General features: G+C 33.4%; 1 protein-coding gene across 2 annotated transcripts in view; it reads right to left on the reverse strand.

Moving 5' to 3' along the window:
- Positions 1-20,978, reverse strand: part of Atf3 (Activating transcription factor 3) — a 75,213-nt gene that overhangs the window by 40,199 nt on the left and 14,036 nt on the right. For both annotated transcript variants that reach the window (XM_025298637.1, XM_025298636.1), the window contains exon 3: positions 7,537-7,670. In XM_025298637.1, coding sequence (XP_025154422.1) covers positions 7,537-7,670 — 134 coding nt within the window. The remainder of the gene's footprint in view (positions 1-7,536; positions 7,671-20,978) is intronic.

The raw sequence follows: 20,978 nt of genomic DNA on the forward strand, positions 1-20,978 counted from the left end.
CGAAAGCCGTTTGAAGGGTAGAAATCACCCTTATCGATTTTGGATGTAAGTTCGACTATTTTACGAATTATTTTTACGATTATTGTGAAATCAGGTAACTAAGGGTTTTTGTGGTCGCTGATAACAAATCTGAAGTCCGATTTTAAGAATTCAAAATTGCGGATCCAATATAGCGGTCGCATTTTTTCAAAATAGTTTAATTTTTATGACAATTGGTATCTAGGGGTTTTCGGGGACCCTGAATACGAATCTAAAGACCGTTTTCAAAAATTCAAAATGATGGATCCACTATGGCAGATGAATTTCTAAACAATTGTTGAATTTTCATGAAACTTGGTATCTACAGGTTTTTGGAATGGACAAACCCGATAAATCCGAAGCCCTTGCAGATTTCTGTATAAAAAACTGCAATGGCACATGTGAACTCTGCAATGATATTGCAATAATTAAATGTGCTTGGTGTATGACATCAATGTGCATGCAGCACTTCTTTGCCCTAACAAACGCTAACTCTCCACATTACTGTACTAAATTTAAAGTGTAAGTCGAAAAGCATCCCGATTCGTGAGAGGCAAGGGGACTCACGTTCAGAAAGCACCCCGATTCGTGAGAGGCAAGGGGACTCACGTTAAAAAAGCACCCCGATTCGTGAGAGGCAAGGGGACTCACGTTCAAAAAGCACCCCGATTCGTGAGAGGCAATGGGACTCACGTTCAAAAAGCACCCCAATGGGATGAGAACCCTATCACGTCCACGTCGTTCATCCTGGGTAGCGCTAAGAAGGGATTGCTTTTTAAATGCGTCAACAATCGTATTTCGCAACATTCATAAAAATAATTCGTAAAATAGTCGAACTTACATCCAAAATCGATAAGGGTGATTTCTACCCTTCAAACGGCTTTCGGGCCGATATAACAATATACATGTCCAATAGTTTTCCATGTACTACGTGTATGCCAAGTTTCAGGAAAATCGCCATATAGCATTTCTCTGGTGTTACTTGTTAGTTAAAGATCGGCGAGCGAAATTTGGTTAAGTATTGAGCGAAATTTTGTTCAGAGTTCTCAGGAGTTCTGAAGGCAGTTTTGTATAACATTCTAACAGTTCTAAAAGAAATTATAACGGTCGAAAGCGATCCGACAAACCGTTTGAAACTTATTCCACTTTAAAGATCCCGTGAGCGAAATTTGGCTGTCTGAGCGAAATTTTTTTTGGGAGTTCTCAGGAGTTCTGAGGGCAGTTTTGGATAGCATTCTAAGGGTTCTAAAAGAAATTAGAATGGTCGAAAGCGATCCGACCAGTAATTAAAAAGTTATTTGACGTCAAACGTCTGTTACGCTAATACTATTAGTAATTATTTTTTAAACAATTCTGTGAATTTAATTTTTTTCTCATATCAGAAACTCTACAACTCATCGAAAGAAATCAGATAGACCATTCAGAACTATTCGAGCTTGATATTCAATTTTTCGAAATTTTTAATTTTTTGTAAAAAAATCAGAATATCTTTTTATCTATCAGGAACTCTAGTACTCGTCAAAAGACATCAAATGAGCTACTCGAAACTATTTGATCTTGAAGTTGGGTGTGAAGTTAGCACCCCATTTTTTAATTGCTATTTTAGTATTGTTAATCGCCGGAACTCTTTTTATTAATATAAAAGAACTCTTATACTCTTCAAGAGGAAGCTAGAACTCTAATCAGAACTATCGAGAACTAAAGTTGGATTGCTAACTTCACATACCCTTAATTCCTTCATCCATAACACTATCACCGTGCATATTAAAAATTTTTTTTACTACTTGTACCGCATTTTGCCTTTGCAAAGATTAAAAAGCATAATTGCATAAAAATATTTTCGTCGTTTATCTTCAAATTAAAATAAGTATTAAAAAATTTAACCAAACATAATAAACTTTTTTTTTTTAAATTGCACGTTAAAATCTCAGCTTTTATATTATACATGCATTTTATAAGTTATAAATAGTCTTTTGTTTTAAAAACTGCAAAAACGACCTCTTACGGAAAAATTCGACATTATTTGCTGGCCAACCCAATAATTTTTCGGATAATGTATTTCTTCTGTGATATTTTATATTTTATATTATATATATTATATATATATTATATATATGTGATATTTCTTCTGTGATATTTTAAGTAAGTATTTAAAGTGAGTGACCCTGTATATTACATTTTATTCGTATACTGATGTTTCCATCAACTGAAAAATTTTCAGCGTAACGTAAGCGTTTCCGCTTCATTAAATTCATGTCGCCTATATAAAGTTTCACATAATTAACATAAACAAATTAATTCGATTTTTATTATCCCAGAAATGTTTTCATTCAAAAGTGGAACCTGTCAAAGTGAACAATGACAATGAAAAATAATTTGAGTTAATATAAAATTTTGATAAATTTGTGCAAATTTGTAAACTCCTCTTAAAACTTATTTTTTTCTTAATTTAATCAAATCTTTGAAAATTCTTTTAAACTTTAGAATTTCTTTTCTTAAATTTTGCAAGATATATTTAGTCGTGGAATTTCATCGTATGTAATATACGTTAGCGCGATACTTTTGTTAGCTTCGAGGCCAGAGTAGGTAGGACGACGGCTAGACGACGGCAAGTCTACTCACGAGCGAAATGAAAATGGAAATATCGGAGCGAAGCCGAAGACAAACGTAATCAGGCGATTGTAAACGCGATTTGGAGTATATGCCGTGTGCGACCAATTAAAATTGCGAAACACGCCTCTTCTAACTTGTACGCCTCTTCGCGTATGCAATTTTGGCTAATTTTAGCCAATCTGCACTTGGAGCCGAAAACAAACGATCCTGATCTGCATACGTGATGTGCAAATTCACGAGTGTCGAAAAAGCTCGCGCGATGGCGTCCGTCGGAATTAATTTATTCGCGGCGTGAGATTACTCGCGACGGCAGTCAAGGACATGCATGCGAGACACGAGGATGGAAAGGAATCGTCGGCGAAAGGAATTCGTTTCGAGAATCTCACGCGCACTCTCCCTGGGATTGGGAGAATAATTTCATTCGTATAACACACACACACATACGCATATAACTTTTCACTTCATATAATGTTTACATTAAGATAATTGGTCTGTGTAATATCGTTAAAAAAATAATGACTGATAAAACACGAAGAAGTTCGCGACGAACACGTTTTTAATGGTATAATATAATAATTATAATTTATGATATATATAGGCTGTATAAAAAGTACCGGGACGGCGAAATATCTCGAAAACTAAACATTTTAGAGAAAAATGTTTCAGATAAAAGTTGTACGATTTTAAGGAGGACGTGAAACGACTATATTGTTTTGTTCACAGTGGCCCTGATTTCGAGATATTCACTGATCATTACTTTTGTTAAATAGAAACTTCAGTTTTTTATTACACCGTCTTTTTCTACCAATTAATTTAAACAACTATTGTCTGAAACATTTTTTATTTGCCTAATATTTTTTGAAATATTTAAGGAAAACTTGATAATTTTTTCAATATTTAACTCACGATATCTCGCTAATTATTTGTCGGAAGAAGAAATGGTACTAGACTTTTCTGTTTTATTTAATCTCAAGAATATATTGTTATAATAGCGCCCTGACTTTTGTTAATTTACTGACTTTGGAAAATTTCAAAATTATCAAATTAACAAAAGTCAGGGGGCTATTGTAACAATATATTCTTGAAACTAAGTAGAGCAAAAAAGTTTAAATTGTTAAAATTGTTAAAATTAATTGTTAAAATTAATTGGTATAAAAAGACGGTATAATAAAAAATTGAGGTTTCCATTTAATAAAAGTAATGATCAGTGAATATCTCGAAAGTGGCGCCATCTGTAAACAAAACGATATAGTCGTTTCATGTCCTCTTTAAAACCGTACACCTTTCGTCTGAAACATTTTTCTCTAAAATGCTTAGTTTTCAAGATATTTCGCCGTCCTAATACTTTTTATACACTTTGTAGATCTGGCACCGTAGCTGAAAAATATCAATAGAATTAGCGTGATGTATAAAAATGTATAAAATAATAATTGTTTTTCGCTTGTTTCTGCAAATACATCATATACTAAAAGACAAACACTAATATACGAAAGAAATTATCGCTCCAGATATCTTCATTTTCTCATATTTTTGTCAGATTTTTGCATGATAACTGTCACATACTTCAATCGTTATTAGAATTTAATATTTCATACATATATCAATTTATTTTACATGTATAAATTTTTCGAAACCTAGACGATTAACACTTTTGTAATATCTTTATCATACTTTTACAAGTTTTTTATCATTTTCTTGTTTTTATTAGAAACATGAAAATAGTTTGATCGCTGAAATTAAAAACATGATATCAAAAACCTATATAAAGAGTGGGGGGTTATAAGTTTATAACCCGAAGTGTGAAGATAGATTGGGTTAAGACAAACATAAAAGTCCCATACCGTTTTGCGAGATTTGCATTAATTATCAAGTTATTAATGACAGAAATCTGAGGAACCGCGCCGACATAGATGATAGGAGAAGCGTTGCAGCTGCTCAGGCCACAGCGCGGTCCACTTGACCCAGCAACTGTTGGCGGCATGTGGCGAGGCGTAGGTCCGGCGAGATAAAACAACGAATAGCGGACCTCTGTGAAGTTGGCCCCACCTTTTCAAAATTTGAAAAAAATGAGCAGAGTTCTGATTGCCCCCCAAAGAGTTCTAGAGTTCTCTATTAATAAAAAAAAGAGTTCCGTTGATTAGAGTGGTCTAAACACGAAATAAAGTTATGGGGGGCCAACTTCACAATTGCGTAAATTTCAAAAGGTCATAACTTTTTTACCTTAAACTTTAGCGTTTTGATGCTTGAAGAAAATCGATAGAACTCTTCGGGGGGTTACCAAAACTCACAAGAAATTGACCAATTATCGAAAAAAAATTTTCTATTAGAAAATTCGGCATCTGCGATATTTTGATGAGCTAAAACTTTTTCATTTCTGCTCGAATCGATTCGAGTCATAAGGAAAACCGATAGAACTCTTCGGGGGGCTACCAGAACTCTCAAGAAATTGACCGATTTCCGAAAAAAATTTTTCTCTTAGAAAATTCTGGATCTACGAGACTTTGATGAGCTAGAACTTTTTCATTTCTGCCCGAATCGATTCGAGTCATAAGGAAAACCGATAGAACTCTTCGGGGGGCTACCAGAACTCTCAAGAAATTGACCGATTCCCGAAAAAAATTTTTCTCCTAGTTGGACTTAGAAAATTCTGTATCTGTGATACTTTGATGAGCTAGAACTTTTTCATTTCCGCTCGAATCGATTCGAGTCATAAGGAAAACCGATAGAACTCTTCGGGGGGCTACCAGAACTCTCAAGAAATTAACCGATTTCCGAAAAAAAATTTTCTCCTAGGTGGACTTAGAAAATTCTACATCTGTGATACTTTGATGAGCTAGAACTTTTTCATTTCCGTTTGAATCGATTCGAGCAGAAATGAAAAAGTTCTAGCTCATCAAAGTATCACAGATGCAGAATTTTCTAAGAGAAAAATTTTTTTCGGAAATCGTTCAATTTCTTGAGAGTTCTGGTAGCCCCCCGAAGAGTTCTATCGGTTTTCCTTATGACTCGAATCGATTCGAGCAGAAATGAAAAAGTTCTAGCTCATCAAAATATCGTAGATGCCGAATTTTCTAATAGAAAATTTTTTTTCGATAATCGGTCAATTTCTTGTGAGTTCTGGTAGCCCCCCGAAGAGTTCTATCGATTTTCTTCAAGCATCAAAGCGCTAAAGTTTAAGGTAAAAAAGTTATGATCTTTTGAAATTTATGCAATTGTGAAGTTGGCCCCCCATAACTTTATTTCGTGTTTTGACCACTTTAATCAACCGAACTCTTTTTTTTATTGATAGAGAACTCTAGAACTTTTTTGGGGGGGGCAATCAGAACTCTGCTCATTTTTTTCAAATTTTGAAAAGGTGGGGCCAACTTCACAGAGGTGAATAGCGGCGTGTTGTCTTTCCCCTCGCCGCACAGTGGGACAAATGGGTCTTTTTGTGGACAAAAATCGCTAGACGGCGTAATTCTTAACCAATTTCCATGATTTTTTTTTAATTTACTCGCGATGAATTGCTCTACAAGCATATCGAGCCCGTTTTTTAAATTAGGCTCTCAATTCAAAAAGCCGGACGCGCAAATTTGTCAAATGTATAAAACCTGTAAAATATCGAATATTTTTGGATCGGACAAAGTTTATACGGGATTTTAAAGCCTCCGAGATACATATGTAAGATCGAAATTCTCAGTTTTTGCCAGTGGAGAGGATCTGCAGAGCCCGATATATTTTATACCTGCCTGATATCCCCACATTATCAATGTATTCTACTAATGAGTTTGCATATATATATATATAATACGTATATATATACGTAACATATATTGCTGGATTATTTATGAATTCCATAGTTTAACGTAAAATCCTGATATAGGTGACAGCATATCAAGTCAGTACTCAGATGAAAATAACGGATTAAAGTCAATCGTGTGAACTGGCTGTATTAATGATGGTAATACTTATCTCCTTTTATTCTGACGATTTCGTCATGTGCTAAAATGTTTAGTATATTTTTCTTTTTTGTAATTAAATAATATTTTGCATTATTTTTTGCAATATATATACGCAAACTCATTAGTAGAATACATTGATAATGTGGGGATATCAGGCAGGTATAAAATATATCAGGCCACTGCAGATCCTCTCCACTGGCAAAAACTGAGAATTTCGATCTTACATATGTATCTCGGAGGCCTTAAAATCCTGTATAAACTTTGTCCGATCCAAAAATATTTGATATTTTACAGGTTTTATACATTTGACAAATTTACGTGTCCGTCATTTTGAATTGAGGGCCTAATTTAAAAAACGGGCTCGATACGATTGTAGAGCAATTCATCGCGAGTAAATTAAAAAAAAGCATGGAAATCCGTTAAGAATTACGCCGTCTAGCAATTTTTGTCCACAAAAAGACCCATTTGTCCCATTGTGCGCCGCACCGGCAATAGTTTCTGGATCGACTGGGCCGCGCTGCGGCCTGAGCAGCTGCAACGCTTCTCCAATCATCTATGTCGGCGCGCTCCCACTCCTCAGATTTCTGTCATTAATAACTCGATAATTATTGCAAATCTCGCAAAACGGTATGGGACTTTTATGTTTGTAACCCAATCTACCTTCACACTTCAGATTGTAAACTTATAACCACTCATCCTGTATGTAAAAAATAATAATAATTTCTTTTTTTAGTTATATCATCTTCGGCACAGTCAACCGTTTCCTAATTATATATGTATATAAATCATATTGTAATTAATATACTATTTAAATTGAAAAAAATTCATAAGAAAATAAAGGTTTATATGAATCAATTATTTTAATCTCAATATTAAAATAAAAAAAAAGAAAAAAGAATTTAGTATCATTGTTTTTAACAAAAACAATAAAATATATGTAATAAATACAAAGAATCCTTACCCCACCCTTGTTGTTATTGCTTGTCTCCTCCTCCTCTTCGTCGTCAGCGCTGCCGTCCTCTTTTTTCAGCTTCTTCCTGCCTTCATCACCACTGCCGTTGGCCCGCCTTTTCGTCTGCAATGTCAGCTTCAGCCCTTCAATTCGATTATAATTGATTCAAATATTAATATCATAACTTTTGAATTGACATACACAAAAAAATAAAGAACTTTGTTAATCTTGCTACCTCAATGATTAAATACGACTAGAATGACTACGAGACGTCTCAGTAAGAAACGTATACACGAAAGAAGGATTAAATGTAGCCGTGGCAACGTCTTTGAAATAAGTATAGTTACAGTCGTAGCTAATTAAAAACTGTGTTTCGAACATTTTATATATTTTATATAGAAAGTGTTTCTCAGATTTTAACGACTAAATTATGCCAAATTAATATTGAATGATTTGATACCGCATCACGTCCATAATGGGTAAAAAAAAGAAGAAAACATCAGAAGACCTATTAATAAGTTAAAGCAAAAAATGAAGAACATTAAAAATATTTTCTCTCGTAAACATCGTTTTATGAGTCCATAAATTATTTGTAAAAAATAATAATTCATTCGCATCACATGTATATACTCCATAGAATTGATATTATCCAGGTAAAGTTAAAGTTAAATAAACCCGTTGATCACAATTTTATGGAGTATACAGGGTCTACCAAACGTTCCGGAACGGTTAATTATTCCAAAAACTAATGATTGTTTAAAACAATGTTTGACACAAAAGTTATAGGGCATAAGAAAAGTTATCAGATATTGATAATTGTTTGACTTTAGAATGACCTTGAGAAACGTTATCAAGGTCGACATAAAAATCTTAAATGGAAACTCTAATTTTTTATTACACCATCTTTTTCCACTAATTAATTTGAACAACTTTTTGTCTGAAATATTTTTTTATTTGCCTAATATTTTTTGAGATATTTAAAGATAACTTGGTAATTTTTTCAATATTTAACTTACGATATCTCGCTAACTGTTTGTCGTGATAAAAAAATGGTACCTCTCTATTCTACTTGGTCTCAAGAATATATTGTTACAATAGCGCCCTGACTTTTGTTAATTTGATGATTTTGAAATTTCGAAAGATCGATAAATTAACAAAAAATAGATCATTATTGTACCAATATATTCTTGAGATCAAATAGAATAGAAAGGTTTAGTACCATTCTTTTACCCCGACAAACAGTTAGCGAGATATCGTAAGTTAAATATTGAAAAAGTTATCAAGTTATCCTTAAATATCTGAAAAAATATTAGGCAAATAAAAAATATTTCAGACAAAATTTGTTCAAATTAATTGGTGGGAAAAGACAGTGTAATAAAAAATTGGAGTTTCCATTTAAGATTTTTATGTCGACCTTGATAACGTTTCTCTATGTCATTCCCAGGTCAAACAATTGTCAATATCTGATAGCTTCTTTTAAGCCCTACAACTTTTATTTCAAATATTGTTTTAAATAATCATTATTTTTTGAAATAATTAACCGTTCCGGAACTTTTGGCAGACCCTGTATGAGTCATTCCACATGAAATCGAACACCCTCTGCCCAGAGTTTTTAAATAAAATACTTTAATCGGTATTTAAAATGTAGATAATAACAAACTTTCGAATATCATCTGACCCGATTCAAGATTCAAAATGGCTGATCCAATATGGCGGCAAAAGCTGAAAAAATGCAGAGAAATAATAAAAATTAACAAAAAATACTTTATTTTGCTTGATATATATTCTTTTTTATGTTTTTTTAGTATAAAATGAACAAATAGTTAAGTTAGTGTTTAGAAAACAAAATGGCGGATTCAATATGGCGGACAAAAGCCGAAAAATTGCAAAAAATGACGAAATCTAATAAGAAACCTTTTATTTTATCTGATGTTTTTATTCTTTTGTTTTTTTGACAGAAAGTAAACAAACAGTCACGGCAGAATAAAAAGATGGCGGATTTAATATGATGGACAGAGGTAGAAAACTAATTAAATATTTCTAATAGCTTGATATTTAGAATTCAAAAAATGTATTTTGTAGTTCTGCAGTACTTTTTTAAAGAATTGAATACTTGCATACTTTTCTTATTTAAAGTAAACATGGTAGGTCCAATATGGCGTCCAAAAGGCGAAAAATTGCAAATTTATAAATTCTATTCAATACACAATATATGACACAAATAAATATATTTAGAAGAATATTTAGAAGAAATATAGATGTAAAACAAAACTTTAATGTCCCTTATCAATAAGTTTTTGCAATTTCAATTTGACCACTATACAAAACTGTAATCCTAGTTTTCGAATAAGTGATGTATGTATAATACAATTCACTCTTTCGAATGTTACATAAGTATTTCATAGTTCTTTTGTCAAATATGACATTAGATTTACTATATTGAATTTTTCTGAGTACGTAAAACGTATAGTTATTGAATTCTTAAGAAAAATATTGTAGAACTAAATCCATTTTCACAATCGAAAACACTAAACACTAATAAATGGTATTTTTATTAAGTTAACTAACGGTGTTCGCCATATTTGATCTGCCGTCTTATTTTTTGAACAATAAGATAACTATTTACTTGTGTTATTCCAAAAGAAACATAGAGGAATACACAAACGCCAAATAAAATAAAATCAAAATATTTTGTTAGCTTACAACATTTCTTTACAATTTTTCGCCTTTCGGATGCCATATTGGATCAGCCATGTTTACTTTAAATAAGAAAAGTATGCAAGTATTCTATTCTTTAAAATGGTGCTGCAGAACTACAGAAAATACATTTTCTGAATTCTAAATATCAAACTATTAGAAACATTTAATTAGTTTTTGTCTCTGTCCACCATATTGAAAATGCCATTTTTTTATTCTGCCGTGACTATTTGTTTACGTTCTGCCAAAAAAGCACAAAAGAATAAAAACATCAGATAAAATAAAAGGCTTTTTATTAGATTTCGTCATTTTTTGCAATTTTTCGGCTTTTGTTCGCCATATTGAATCCGCCATTTTATTTTCTAAACACTAACATAACTACTTGTTCATATTATATTCATTCACCCTGTATACATATACAAGGTGTCAGATAATTAGCTGCCAACCCGAAGGTAGATTGGGTTAAGACAAATATAAAAGTCGTATATCGTTTTGCGAAATTCGCAATAATTATCGAGATATTAATGACAGAAATCTGAAAAGTGGGAGCGTGTCGACACAGATGATTGGAGAAACATTGCAGCTATTCAGGCTACAGCGCGGCCCAGTCGATTCAGAAACTATTGCCGGTGCGCGTCGAGGGGAAGGACAACGTGCCGCTATTCGTAGCTTTATCTCGCCGCACCTACGTCTTGTCGCACGCCGCCAATAGTTGATGGGTTGACTGGGCCACGCTATAACCCGAGAGGCTGCGACACTTCTCCAATCATCCATCTCAGCGTGCGCTCATTCGTCAGATTTCTATAATTAATAACTCGATAATTATTGCGAATCTCGCAAAACGGCATAGGAGTGTTATATTTGTCTTAACCCAATCCACCTTCACATTTCGGGTTGGCAGCTAATTACCGGACACTCTGTATATCCCATAATTGTAACACATCAACTCCATAGAACCGTAGAGCTAAACGAGAGGAACGAAAAAGTCTTTTTCCATTTAGCGATATCTCGTGTAGTTTTTTAGTAATAACCGTGTAAAGTTTGGCGTTTGTCATGCCCATCGCGGTCTATAGACGCTCCGCGCCGAGCTGTGTGCTTCGAGGCTAAGCGGTAACGCGGTTCGCGCTGACCGTTAAGCGGCATCAAAGCGCCGAGACGCCATCGCGATGTCGTATACAGGGTGTCCCATTTTAATGTCCTACCCCAAATAACTCTACCTACAGTATTGAAGTTTCAAGGAAAATGATTTGAATAAAAGTTGTAGGGATTTAAGTGAGCTACTTTATGATGACCTTGACTTTGACCTTGACCTCTATTTTCAAGGTCATTTGAAGATCAACTTTTTTTAACGGGAATCCTTATTTTTTATTACACTGTTTTTTTCTACCAATTAATTTGAGCAACTTTTGTTTACAACATTTTTTTATTTGTCCAATATTTTTTGAGATATTTGAGGAAAATTTGATAACTTTTTTAATATTTAACTTACGATATCTCGCTAACTATTTATCGGAAGAAAAAGTAGTACTAGACTTTCTTGCTTTATTTAGTCTCAAGAATATATTGTTACAATAGCGCCCTGACTTTTGTAAACTTACTGACTTTTGGAAATTTCAAAATTATCAAATTACGGCGCTATTATAACAATATATTTTTGAGACTAAATAAAGCACTAAACTTCAATACTGAAGAGTTATTTGGGGTGGGACATTAAAATGGGACACTGTATACAGGGTGTCTCAGAACTTTGGCACACGGGCTCCGTAGAGATATAGAGCTAAGTAAGAGGAACAAAAAAGTCCTCTGCTATAATGTGAAAATCGTAATAGTTTTTTTCATTATAACAGCGCAAAGTTAGGCGTTTTCCGCGCGGCCTATAGACGCTCCGCGGCAAGCTGTGTGCGTGGGGGCTGAGCGATAACGCGGCTCGCGCTGACCGTCGTACGGCGTCAAAGTGCCAAGTCGCCATCGCGACAGTCAGCGCGAGACGCGTTATCGCTCAGCTTCTACGAACACAGCTTGCAGAGCGTCCATAGGCCGTGCTGGGACTAACTTTGCGCTGTTATAATTAAAAACTATTAAACTACGATTTTCACATTATGGCACAGGACTTTTTTGTTCCTCTCACTTAGCTCTATGTTCCTACGGAGCCCGTGTGCCAAAGTTCTGAGACACCCTGTATAATGGCATATATATGATTGTACGAGGTCTGTCCCAAAAGTATCCGACCTCTGCGTATATCTTCATCCTTGGGCATCCTATTATGGAAAACAGATATTCAGTATTTAAGGTCGACCTTTAGGAATACCGCCACCAAGTGGCACGACCCAACAGCTGTTCAGTCGGCAACGGTACGTTGTTTGAGCGTCGAAAATTCCGAGCATCGCATTTTATGACTGTATAAAACACACCTGCTCATTCATCTCACCTGATTCAGGAATTTTTTGATTAAACACGGCATTGTCCAACTTCGTCAACCTCCGTATAGTCCAGATATAGTCTCGTGTGACTTTTGGTTATTTTTTAAGTTGGAACATCCGTTGAAGGGCAATAAAACGAAATTCGACGAGGGAGCTGTTGGCTATCAGAAAAAACGACTTCCAGGACTGCTTTCGCAAGTACGTGCACCGTTGGCAGAAGATCATTGCTTTGGAAGGAAATTACTTTGAAGGCGACGTTTATATCACTGCGGAATAGCTCTTTCTCATGATACAGATAAAGATCGGATACTTTTGGGACAGACCTCGTATATACAGAATGTCCGCTAATTAACTGCTAAGTGTGAAGATAGATTGAGTTAAGATAAACATAAAAGTCCCATACCGTTTTGCGAGATTCGCAAAAATTATCGAATTATTAATTATAGAAATCTGACGAATAAAGCGCGCGCTGAGATGGATGATTGGAGAAGCATCGCAGCCTCTCAGATTACAACGCGGTCCAGTCGACCCAGCAGCAAGTGTTGGAGGCGTGCGGCAAGACGTAAGTGCGATGAGATAAAACAACGAATAGCGGCGCGTTATCCTTCCTCTCGCTGCGTACAATCGGCAACAATTTTTGGATCGACTGGGCCGACTGTAGCCTGAGCAGCTGCAACGCTTCTCCAATCATCTGTGTCGGCGCGCTCCCACTTTTCTTCAGATTTCTGTCATTAATAATTTGATAATTATTGCGAATCTCGCAAAACAGTATGAGACTTTTATGTTTGTCTTAACCCAATCTACCTTCACATTTCCGGTTGGCAGCTAATTATTGGACATCCTGTATAATTATACAAAGTTTTCCAAAAGTAATGGACCTTCCCCCCTATCTCAGAATCTATGCATTATAAGGAAAAATGAGCCGAACAAAAGTTTTAGGATTTATAAAGTTCTGTTTTTTGTGACTTCAAATTTGACTTTGACCTCGACTTTGAAGGTCAACTTGAGTTTTTTGAATGGGAATTTTTACTTTCTATTACACTGTTTTTTCAACCAATTAATTTGAGCAACTTTTGTCTAAAACATTTTTTATTTGTCTAATATTTTTTGAGATATTTGAGGAAAACTTGATAACCTTTTCAATATTTAACTTACGATATCTCGCTAATTACTTGTCGGAAGAAAAAGTGGTACTAGACTTTCTTGCTTTATTTAGTCTCAAAAATATATTACAATAGTGCCTTGATTTTTGTTAATTTGATGATTTTGAAATTTCCAAAAGTCAGTACCACTTTTTCTTCCGACAAATAGTTAGCGAGATATCGTAAGGTAAATATTGAAAAAAATTATCAAGTTTTCCTCAAATATCTCGAAAATATTAGGCAAATAAAAAAATGTTTTAGACAACAGTTGTTCAAATTAATTGGTAGAAAAAAACAGTGTAATAAAAAATAGGGGTGCCCGTTTAAAAAACGCATGTTGACCTTCAAATGACCTTCAAGGTCAAGGTCAAGGTCAAATTTAAGGTCACAAAGAAACAGAACTTTATGAACCCTAAAATTTTTGTTCGGCTCATTTTTCCCTATAATGCAGAGCTGGAGACTAAGTGTCCTTTTCGGCCGGATTTCAAGCGGTGACACCCACTGTTCCCCTTACACCACTGCGCGCTCAGCGGCCGAGGCGACGATCGCGGATCGCTCAGGCCCGTCGCTACGTAAGATGTCAGCTGGAGCGTACCCTCGTGTTTTATTATAATTATAATTTTTTCCCCCCTTAATAATCGCTTTAAAATATATATATTTATGTGTTTTATACACACATACATATATATACATATATATATATATATGGTATATATATAATTACAACATAATGAAAAGAATGACATAAAAAAAGTATAATTAAAGGATTATTGCAATAGATTTCCACATCACCTGTGAGGTACTATTGCTGATGCGTTTTTTTTTAAGTGGTTTCCCCAGTAGGCCTATTCCACTAAAAAATGAAGAATTACGATAGAAAGTATGGCTCGGCAAGAAAACTAGATGAAAAGAAATAAATGATCATTTGGGAACAAGTAAACTAGGATTTCCTGGGTCGTTTAGACTGTACTATAAATGATATATCCAAAGACATTTTAGAAGAACTAGCTCGCATCAAGGAAGAAAGGGAAGTATCATCTAAAGAAGAACGTTTATCCGTTTTCGTCAATTTCATTCTGGAGAAGGAGCATTCACATAAATATGTGGACCCAAACATAGAAAAAATTCGAAGACCAAAATCTCGAAGACGTGGATAAGAAGAAGAATCTAAAATTTTAAAAAACTTGGCTTCCTTTTCTAATCGGGATTTCAAAGAAATATCGCATTGCAAATCGCACAATTCTTCCTGAAGAAATAGGCTTTGTTCCTCGATTTGGGCGATAAGAGGATTGCTGAAGAGCATCAAATCTTGTCTTAAACTATCAAAATCACAGAAACGCCTATCAAATTGATCAATTAAAGATTGAATAATATTCAGTTGCTTAAGAAAATTACAATTTGTGCCGTGTTCTTCAAAAAGAATTTGGCAGCAGGGAAAAGAATGAAGAAGATTATCTTGCAACTGATTTTTAAGAAGCAACAATCTTCTACAGAAAGAATCTACACAACTAACTAACTGAGTAATAGTTTGGTCGAACTTTTGCAGCTTTAAATTTAAAATATTTAAATGATTAGTTATGTCGGTTATGAGAGCAAGCTCGCAAAGCGAATCTAAATCTTCGAAGAAGAATCTAAATTCGTCCAGTGTTGTAAGATATTCTTCTTGCAAAAAGAAAGAATATCTCTTTTCTTATTGCGAAGTATGTTTCAAGACATTTTCTTGCACTGAGCCATCGCACTTCACAATATAAAACATCTGTGTAGGTTGCGTTATGCTCTTCGAGAAAGTGTTTAAATTTACGCTGAGAAAGGAATTTTGGCCACCTTTAATTAAATTAATAATTTTTGTGACCGTTTTCATGGCGCTGCAGAGTTTAATATCTTTCCCACATAACGTTTCTTGATGAATAATACAATGAATAATAGGGAATGTAAAACCTCGCTGCTTTAAATGTCCGACGAACCCGTTTTTAAAACCTACCATTGATTTTGCGCCATCAGTGACTATACCCGAACATTTTGAAAAATTGATATCGAATTTTTGCAGACATTGGCTAACAGCCTTGAAAATATCTGCACCTGTTGTCCTACCATGCAATGGTACAAAATCTAAAAGCTCCTTGACATGTGAAAAATCGTTTTGTACGATTCGAGCAAAAATACTCAGTTGACTCACATACCGATTATCGGTGCTTTCATCAAGACATAAAAAATAATGTGAGCAAGACGCTAATAAAAATTTTAACTTTTGTTCTAAAGAACAGGCAATATCGTCAATCCGTGATTTCACGGTTTTACGATTTAAAGGAATGCTTGCAGCTTCTTCTAAAGTTATAGAATCTCCAAACGATTCCATTGCTGCGATGAGGCACTCCTTTACAAATTCCCCTTCACTATACAACTTTGAATTTTTTGCGATGAGATGTGCAATTGCAAACGACGCGGTAAATGCTTTCGTAGAAGATTGAATATTCTCGACACTTAAATCGCGGCCTTCTTGATGAACTAATTTTAATCCCTCAATTAGATTTTGTTTTTCTTCGTCCACATATTTGGAATACTCCTGACAATGAAGAGTATTATAGTGTCTATAAACGATATATTTTTTAACAAGTGATGGTTGAAAACCACATAAAAGACAAATGACCCTATCGGAAATGTAAGCGAAGAAAATTTGCTCTCATACCTCATCAAAAGTTTGCCTAAACTTTTGATTCCTATCCATTGTTCCAAGAAATCCAGCCAAAAGACTACACCAAAGACACGAAATCACAAAAAAACTTGAGATGAGAGTGCGAAACTGTCTGTATTCTCGCCACAGACCTTTAACGAGCAGACTCTCATACAGACTGTGGAAACAGCCAGACCGTAAAACAATTGCATATCGGTCAGCAACAGAGTCCACACATTCAAACACCGCAAGACTCGTGCGTGTTTGTAAACAGAGAGAGTAAACAGAGAGTGTATAAGTTGATAGAATATTCAAACTATGTAGATGAGGAAAAACGTAATATATTTTAAGAATTAAAATTAATTCATGAAGAAAGTAATATCAGTGTCGAGAATTTTTAATGTTCTATGAAAACCCTTATCGAGTCATATGCAATATCAAATTTCATCGCAAAAAATTCTAAGTTCTTTAACGAAGGAAAATTTGTAAAAAATGCATCATTGCAGCGGTCGAATCATTTGGAGATTCGATGACTTTCGAAAAAGATTTCATTAAATGCAAGATTCCATTAAATCTGTAAAATCACAGATAGATGATACAGCTTCATCTTTAGAAGAGAAATTAAAATGTTCATTTGCGTCTTATTCGTATTATTCATTATGTATTTATGAGAGCACCGATAATCGGCATATGGATCAACTGTGTATTTTTGCTCGAATCGTACGTAAAACGATTTTTCACATATCAAAGACCTCTCAGACTTTGTACCGTTGCAAGGGAGAACAACAGGTATTGAAATCTTTAAGGCTGTTAGCCAAACTCTGCAAAAGTTCGACATTGATTTCTACAAATGTTCGGCTGTAGCCACCGATAGCGCAAAAGCAATGATAGGTTTGAAAAAAACGGCTTCTTTGAACAAATAAGACAGCAAGGTTTTAAAATCTCTGTTACTCATTGCATCATTCATCAAGAAGCGTTGTCTTATAAGCTTAACCCCTTGACTATGAATGACGTAAATATGCGCATGAAAATTTTGCCTCTCCGGCGTACTCTTTGCTCTAAAATTTTGTTTCCCTACCGAGCCGAGCCGATTTTATCGTATTTGTTCTTTATTATTTAGTGGAGTAGGCCTACTGGGGAAACCACTTAAAAAAAAACGCATCAGCAATAGTACCTCACAGGTGATGTGGAAATCTATTGCAATAATCCTTTAATTATACTTTTTTTATGTCATTCTTTTCATTATGTTGTAATTATATATATATATGTGTGTATAAAACACATAAACATATATATTTTAAAGCGATTATTAAGGGAGGAAAAAATTATAATTATAATAAAACACGAGGGTACGCTCTAGCTGACATCTGACGTAGCGACGGGCCTGAGCGATCCGCGATCGTCGCCTCGACCGCTGAGCGCGGAGCGGTGCAAGGGGAACGGTGGATGTCACCGCTTGAAATCCGGCCGAAAAGGGCACTTAGTCTCCAGCTCTGCTATAATGCATAGATTCTGAGATAGAAAGGGTTCCGTTACTTTTGGTAAACTTGGTATATTAAAATAAATGGAATAATAATGAAATGATAAATTTTATTTATTTCATTTATTAAATACTTTATTAAATAATTTGTTATTAATCTTCAAATAAATATCGGAGGTTAATTTATTATAAGTTTGAACTTAGTCGCTAGAGCAAGAAAAATATTAATATAAAATACCGCCAGAAACAAATAACATTTAGTTGAATTAAGCTATTTCCTGTTATTCTTTTGTCTTTATTTTAAATATGCAAATTCCAAAATTGGAAACAATTATAAACAATTAAAGATATAGAAATTTAATGGTGAAAAATAATGTTTGTTGTGCAGGATTAAACAGATCAAAAAAAGGTTACACGAATGCGAATGTATGGCAATTTTTACTTCACGTGAGTTCCTCGTCTTGGCATCACACTGCGATAAATTACAAACTTCCGCCTGGGAGAACTTAAAAATATTACAACGTGTTATATAATAATGTCACAGAGAATGCTAAAGTGATTACTAATAATCACTCATACACAATTCTCACTCATACACAATTACTAGTTACTAATTTCCCGCATGGCGCAAGGACATTCCCATGGCTTTCGAATGATTATTGTAATAGTGGTCGAAAAAATCATATATGCCTATAAGTTTAGGCGATTTGTCATTCGCGACGAAACTCGAGACTGAATTTTACTCAAGAGATAATATTCAAGGAGCAAAAGCTAGTTATATTGCATGCATATATCTATAAAAGTCGAAACTAAATAAAATAAAATTTGGAACGTTTTCTTGTATATAACAAAATAAAATTCTGTTTCAAATTTCATAAAAAATCGTATATCATCTGAAATAAACTTCTCATCTCAGATTACTAATTTTTAATTTCTTGGAATAAACTCACTCAAAACACTTAAAATTAAAAATGCATTCAAAACGATAGTAAAAATATTTCCTAATGTAATAAATATTGAAATAAATTTATAATCACAAGAATGAATGTTTAATTCCAATTAACTTGAAATGAACTTTTATCCATTCGAATGCATATTTCAGTTGATTAGAGTAAATTATTTTTAATAACGATTAAGTAAATATAAGATCGCTCTTCAAGTTCGAGTAAAAATATCATTCACGTGGAAAAATTTTTAAATGAAAAATCACTCACTTTGAATGATTTATCTGTCACTTTAATTTTCTAATGAAATTTCGCCAAAAAAATTTTGGAAGTATTCTCTGCATTTATGAAGTGAAATATTACGCAAAATGAGTGAAAAATTACGAGGCGATAGTAAAAATCCACTCAGAATCGTAAAACTGATATTTCACTGAAATCTAAAATTATTTCTTAATCTACGCAGATAAATATTTTAATCAAAGTGAGCTTGTTTTTATGATGATAGAATGCATCAAATCCACTTCTCAATTTCAAACAAAAATAACACCCAAGTTAAAAAATTCTCTCTACACATATAAGTAAATAGTTATTCAACTTCGAGTAATTCAGTTCAAAGCTATTATATTTAAAACATGCTTTTTAAAAAAACATTTAATATGAATTTTAAAAGTAAAATTATTAATATCGGTTTAATTAATCGATTTAATTAAGGAACATTATTATTTATTTCTATATATTTCTTTCAAAGTATTTATGTCTAAATTTATTGTACAATACATTAAAATAACACACATAGCTAGAAGTATTTATAAAAATGTAACGGCTTATACTGAGAAAAGCATTATATTTTACCATTATATTTTAATACATTTTTTTTATTGAATAGAATAACTCACCAAATATTTATGAAAATTAATAAAGTTTAATGTGGGCACCTTTTGTAGCTCGACAGATGTCTGAACGATAGTCGAGCTCTACCAAATATTTTGTAGCATTTGAGTATTATTAGATCAATTACTTCAACGATATGCTGTTTTAAATCGTCCAAATTTCGAACTTTTCTTTGATAAATATAAACCTTAATAAAGCTTCAAGCAAAAAAGTTTAAAGGAGTTGTATTCGGAAATCTAAATGGATAGGTGAACCTTTTATTCCGATGTAACATCCAGGAAAGATCTCATGGAAATGGAGTGCCATCCTGCTGAAACGTGAAACCTAGAAAAATCTAGAATAGTAAAGCATATCAAAATAAGTATTTCCTGTCACTGTGAGCTTCATGAAAAAAAAATGAAGCGATAACCCTGAAATTATGACAAAACAAATCTTACGGAGATTTCCTATCGATTAAGCTACAATATGAAAAATTATAAGTTCTTTCAGTGTAAGCTATATTTTAGTTATATATAAGTTATATGTGAATATTTCTAGCCCAGATACTACATATATAACAATTTATACATTGAAATAAACGAAAATAAACAATACGTGAATAAAATTAGTTTTCAGATATTTCTATTATTAATCCAACTTTTCTTTAAAATTTATATTAATTTTACATATTATTATGCATATGTGTGTGTGTGCGCGCGCGCACGTGTGTATGCGTGTGCGTGTGTTCAATTAAATTTTGTATATTTATGTATATGTGTTACAATTAGTTTATATTATTATATTTTATATTATAGTATTATATTATATTATAGTATTTTATATTACAGTTTTTTGGTTTAAAATTGAATTTATAAAGATAAAATTTTGAGTAATAAATACTAATTTTGAGGCTGTTCTTAGCCAATTTCGTATCTTACTATGAATTAAGCTAAAAATTCAGAATAATCGCTCGATATCTGCAGAAAAAACAACAGCTGCATATAAATGCATAAATAACTCGAACATAAAATATAGTACAGATGGAAACCAAAAATTTTCTAAATAGTAAATATTTTGCCTAATATTTTAATATAAAAAACATAATTTCACCAAATGATATGCAGCAGCATATGTTCTAAAGACTTTTCTAATTAGTTTTAACTTAATTTTTTATTTATAAAACAATGATCTATAAATAGATTTGTCAGATAATATGGAAGTTATAAC

Source organism: Harpegnathos saltator, unplaced genomic scaffold (assembly GCF_003227715.2).
Source record: "Harpegnathos saltator strain DR-91 unplaced genomic scaffold, Hsal_v8.6 scaffold229, whole genome shotgun sequence".
In the NCBI taxonomy this organism is placed as follows: Eukaryota; Metazoa; Arthropoda; class Insecta; order Hymenoptera; family Formicidae; genus Harpegnathos; species Harpegnathos saltator.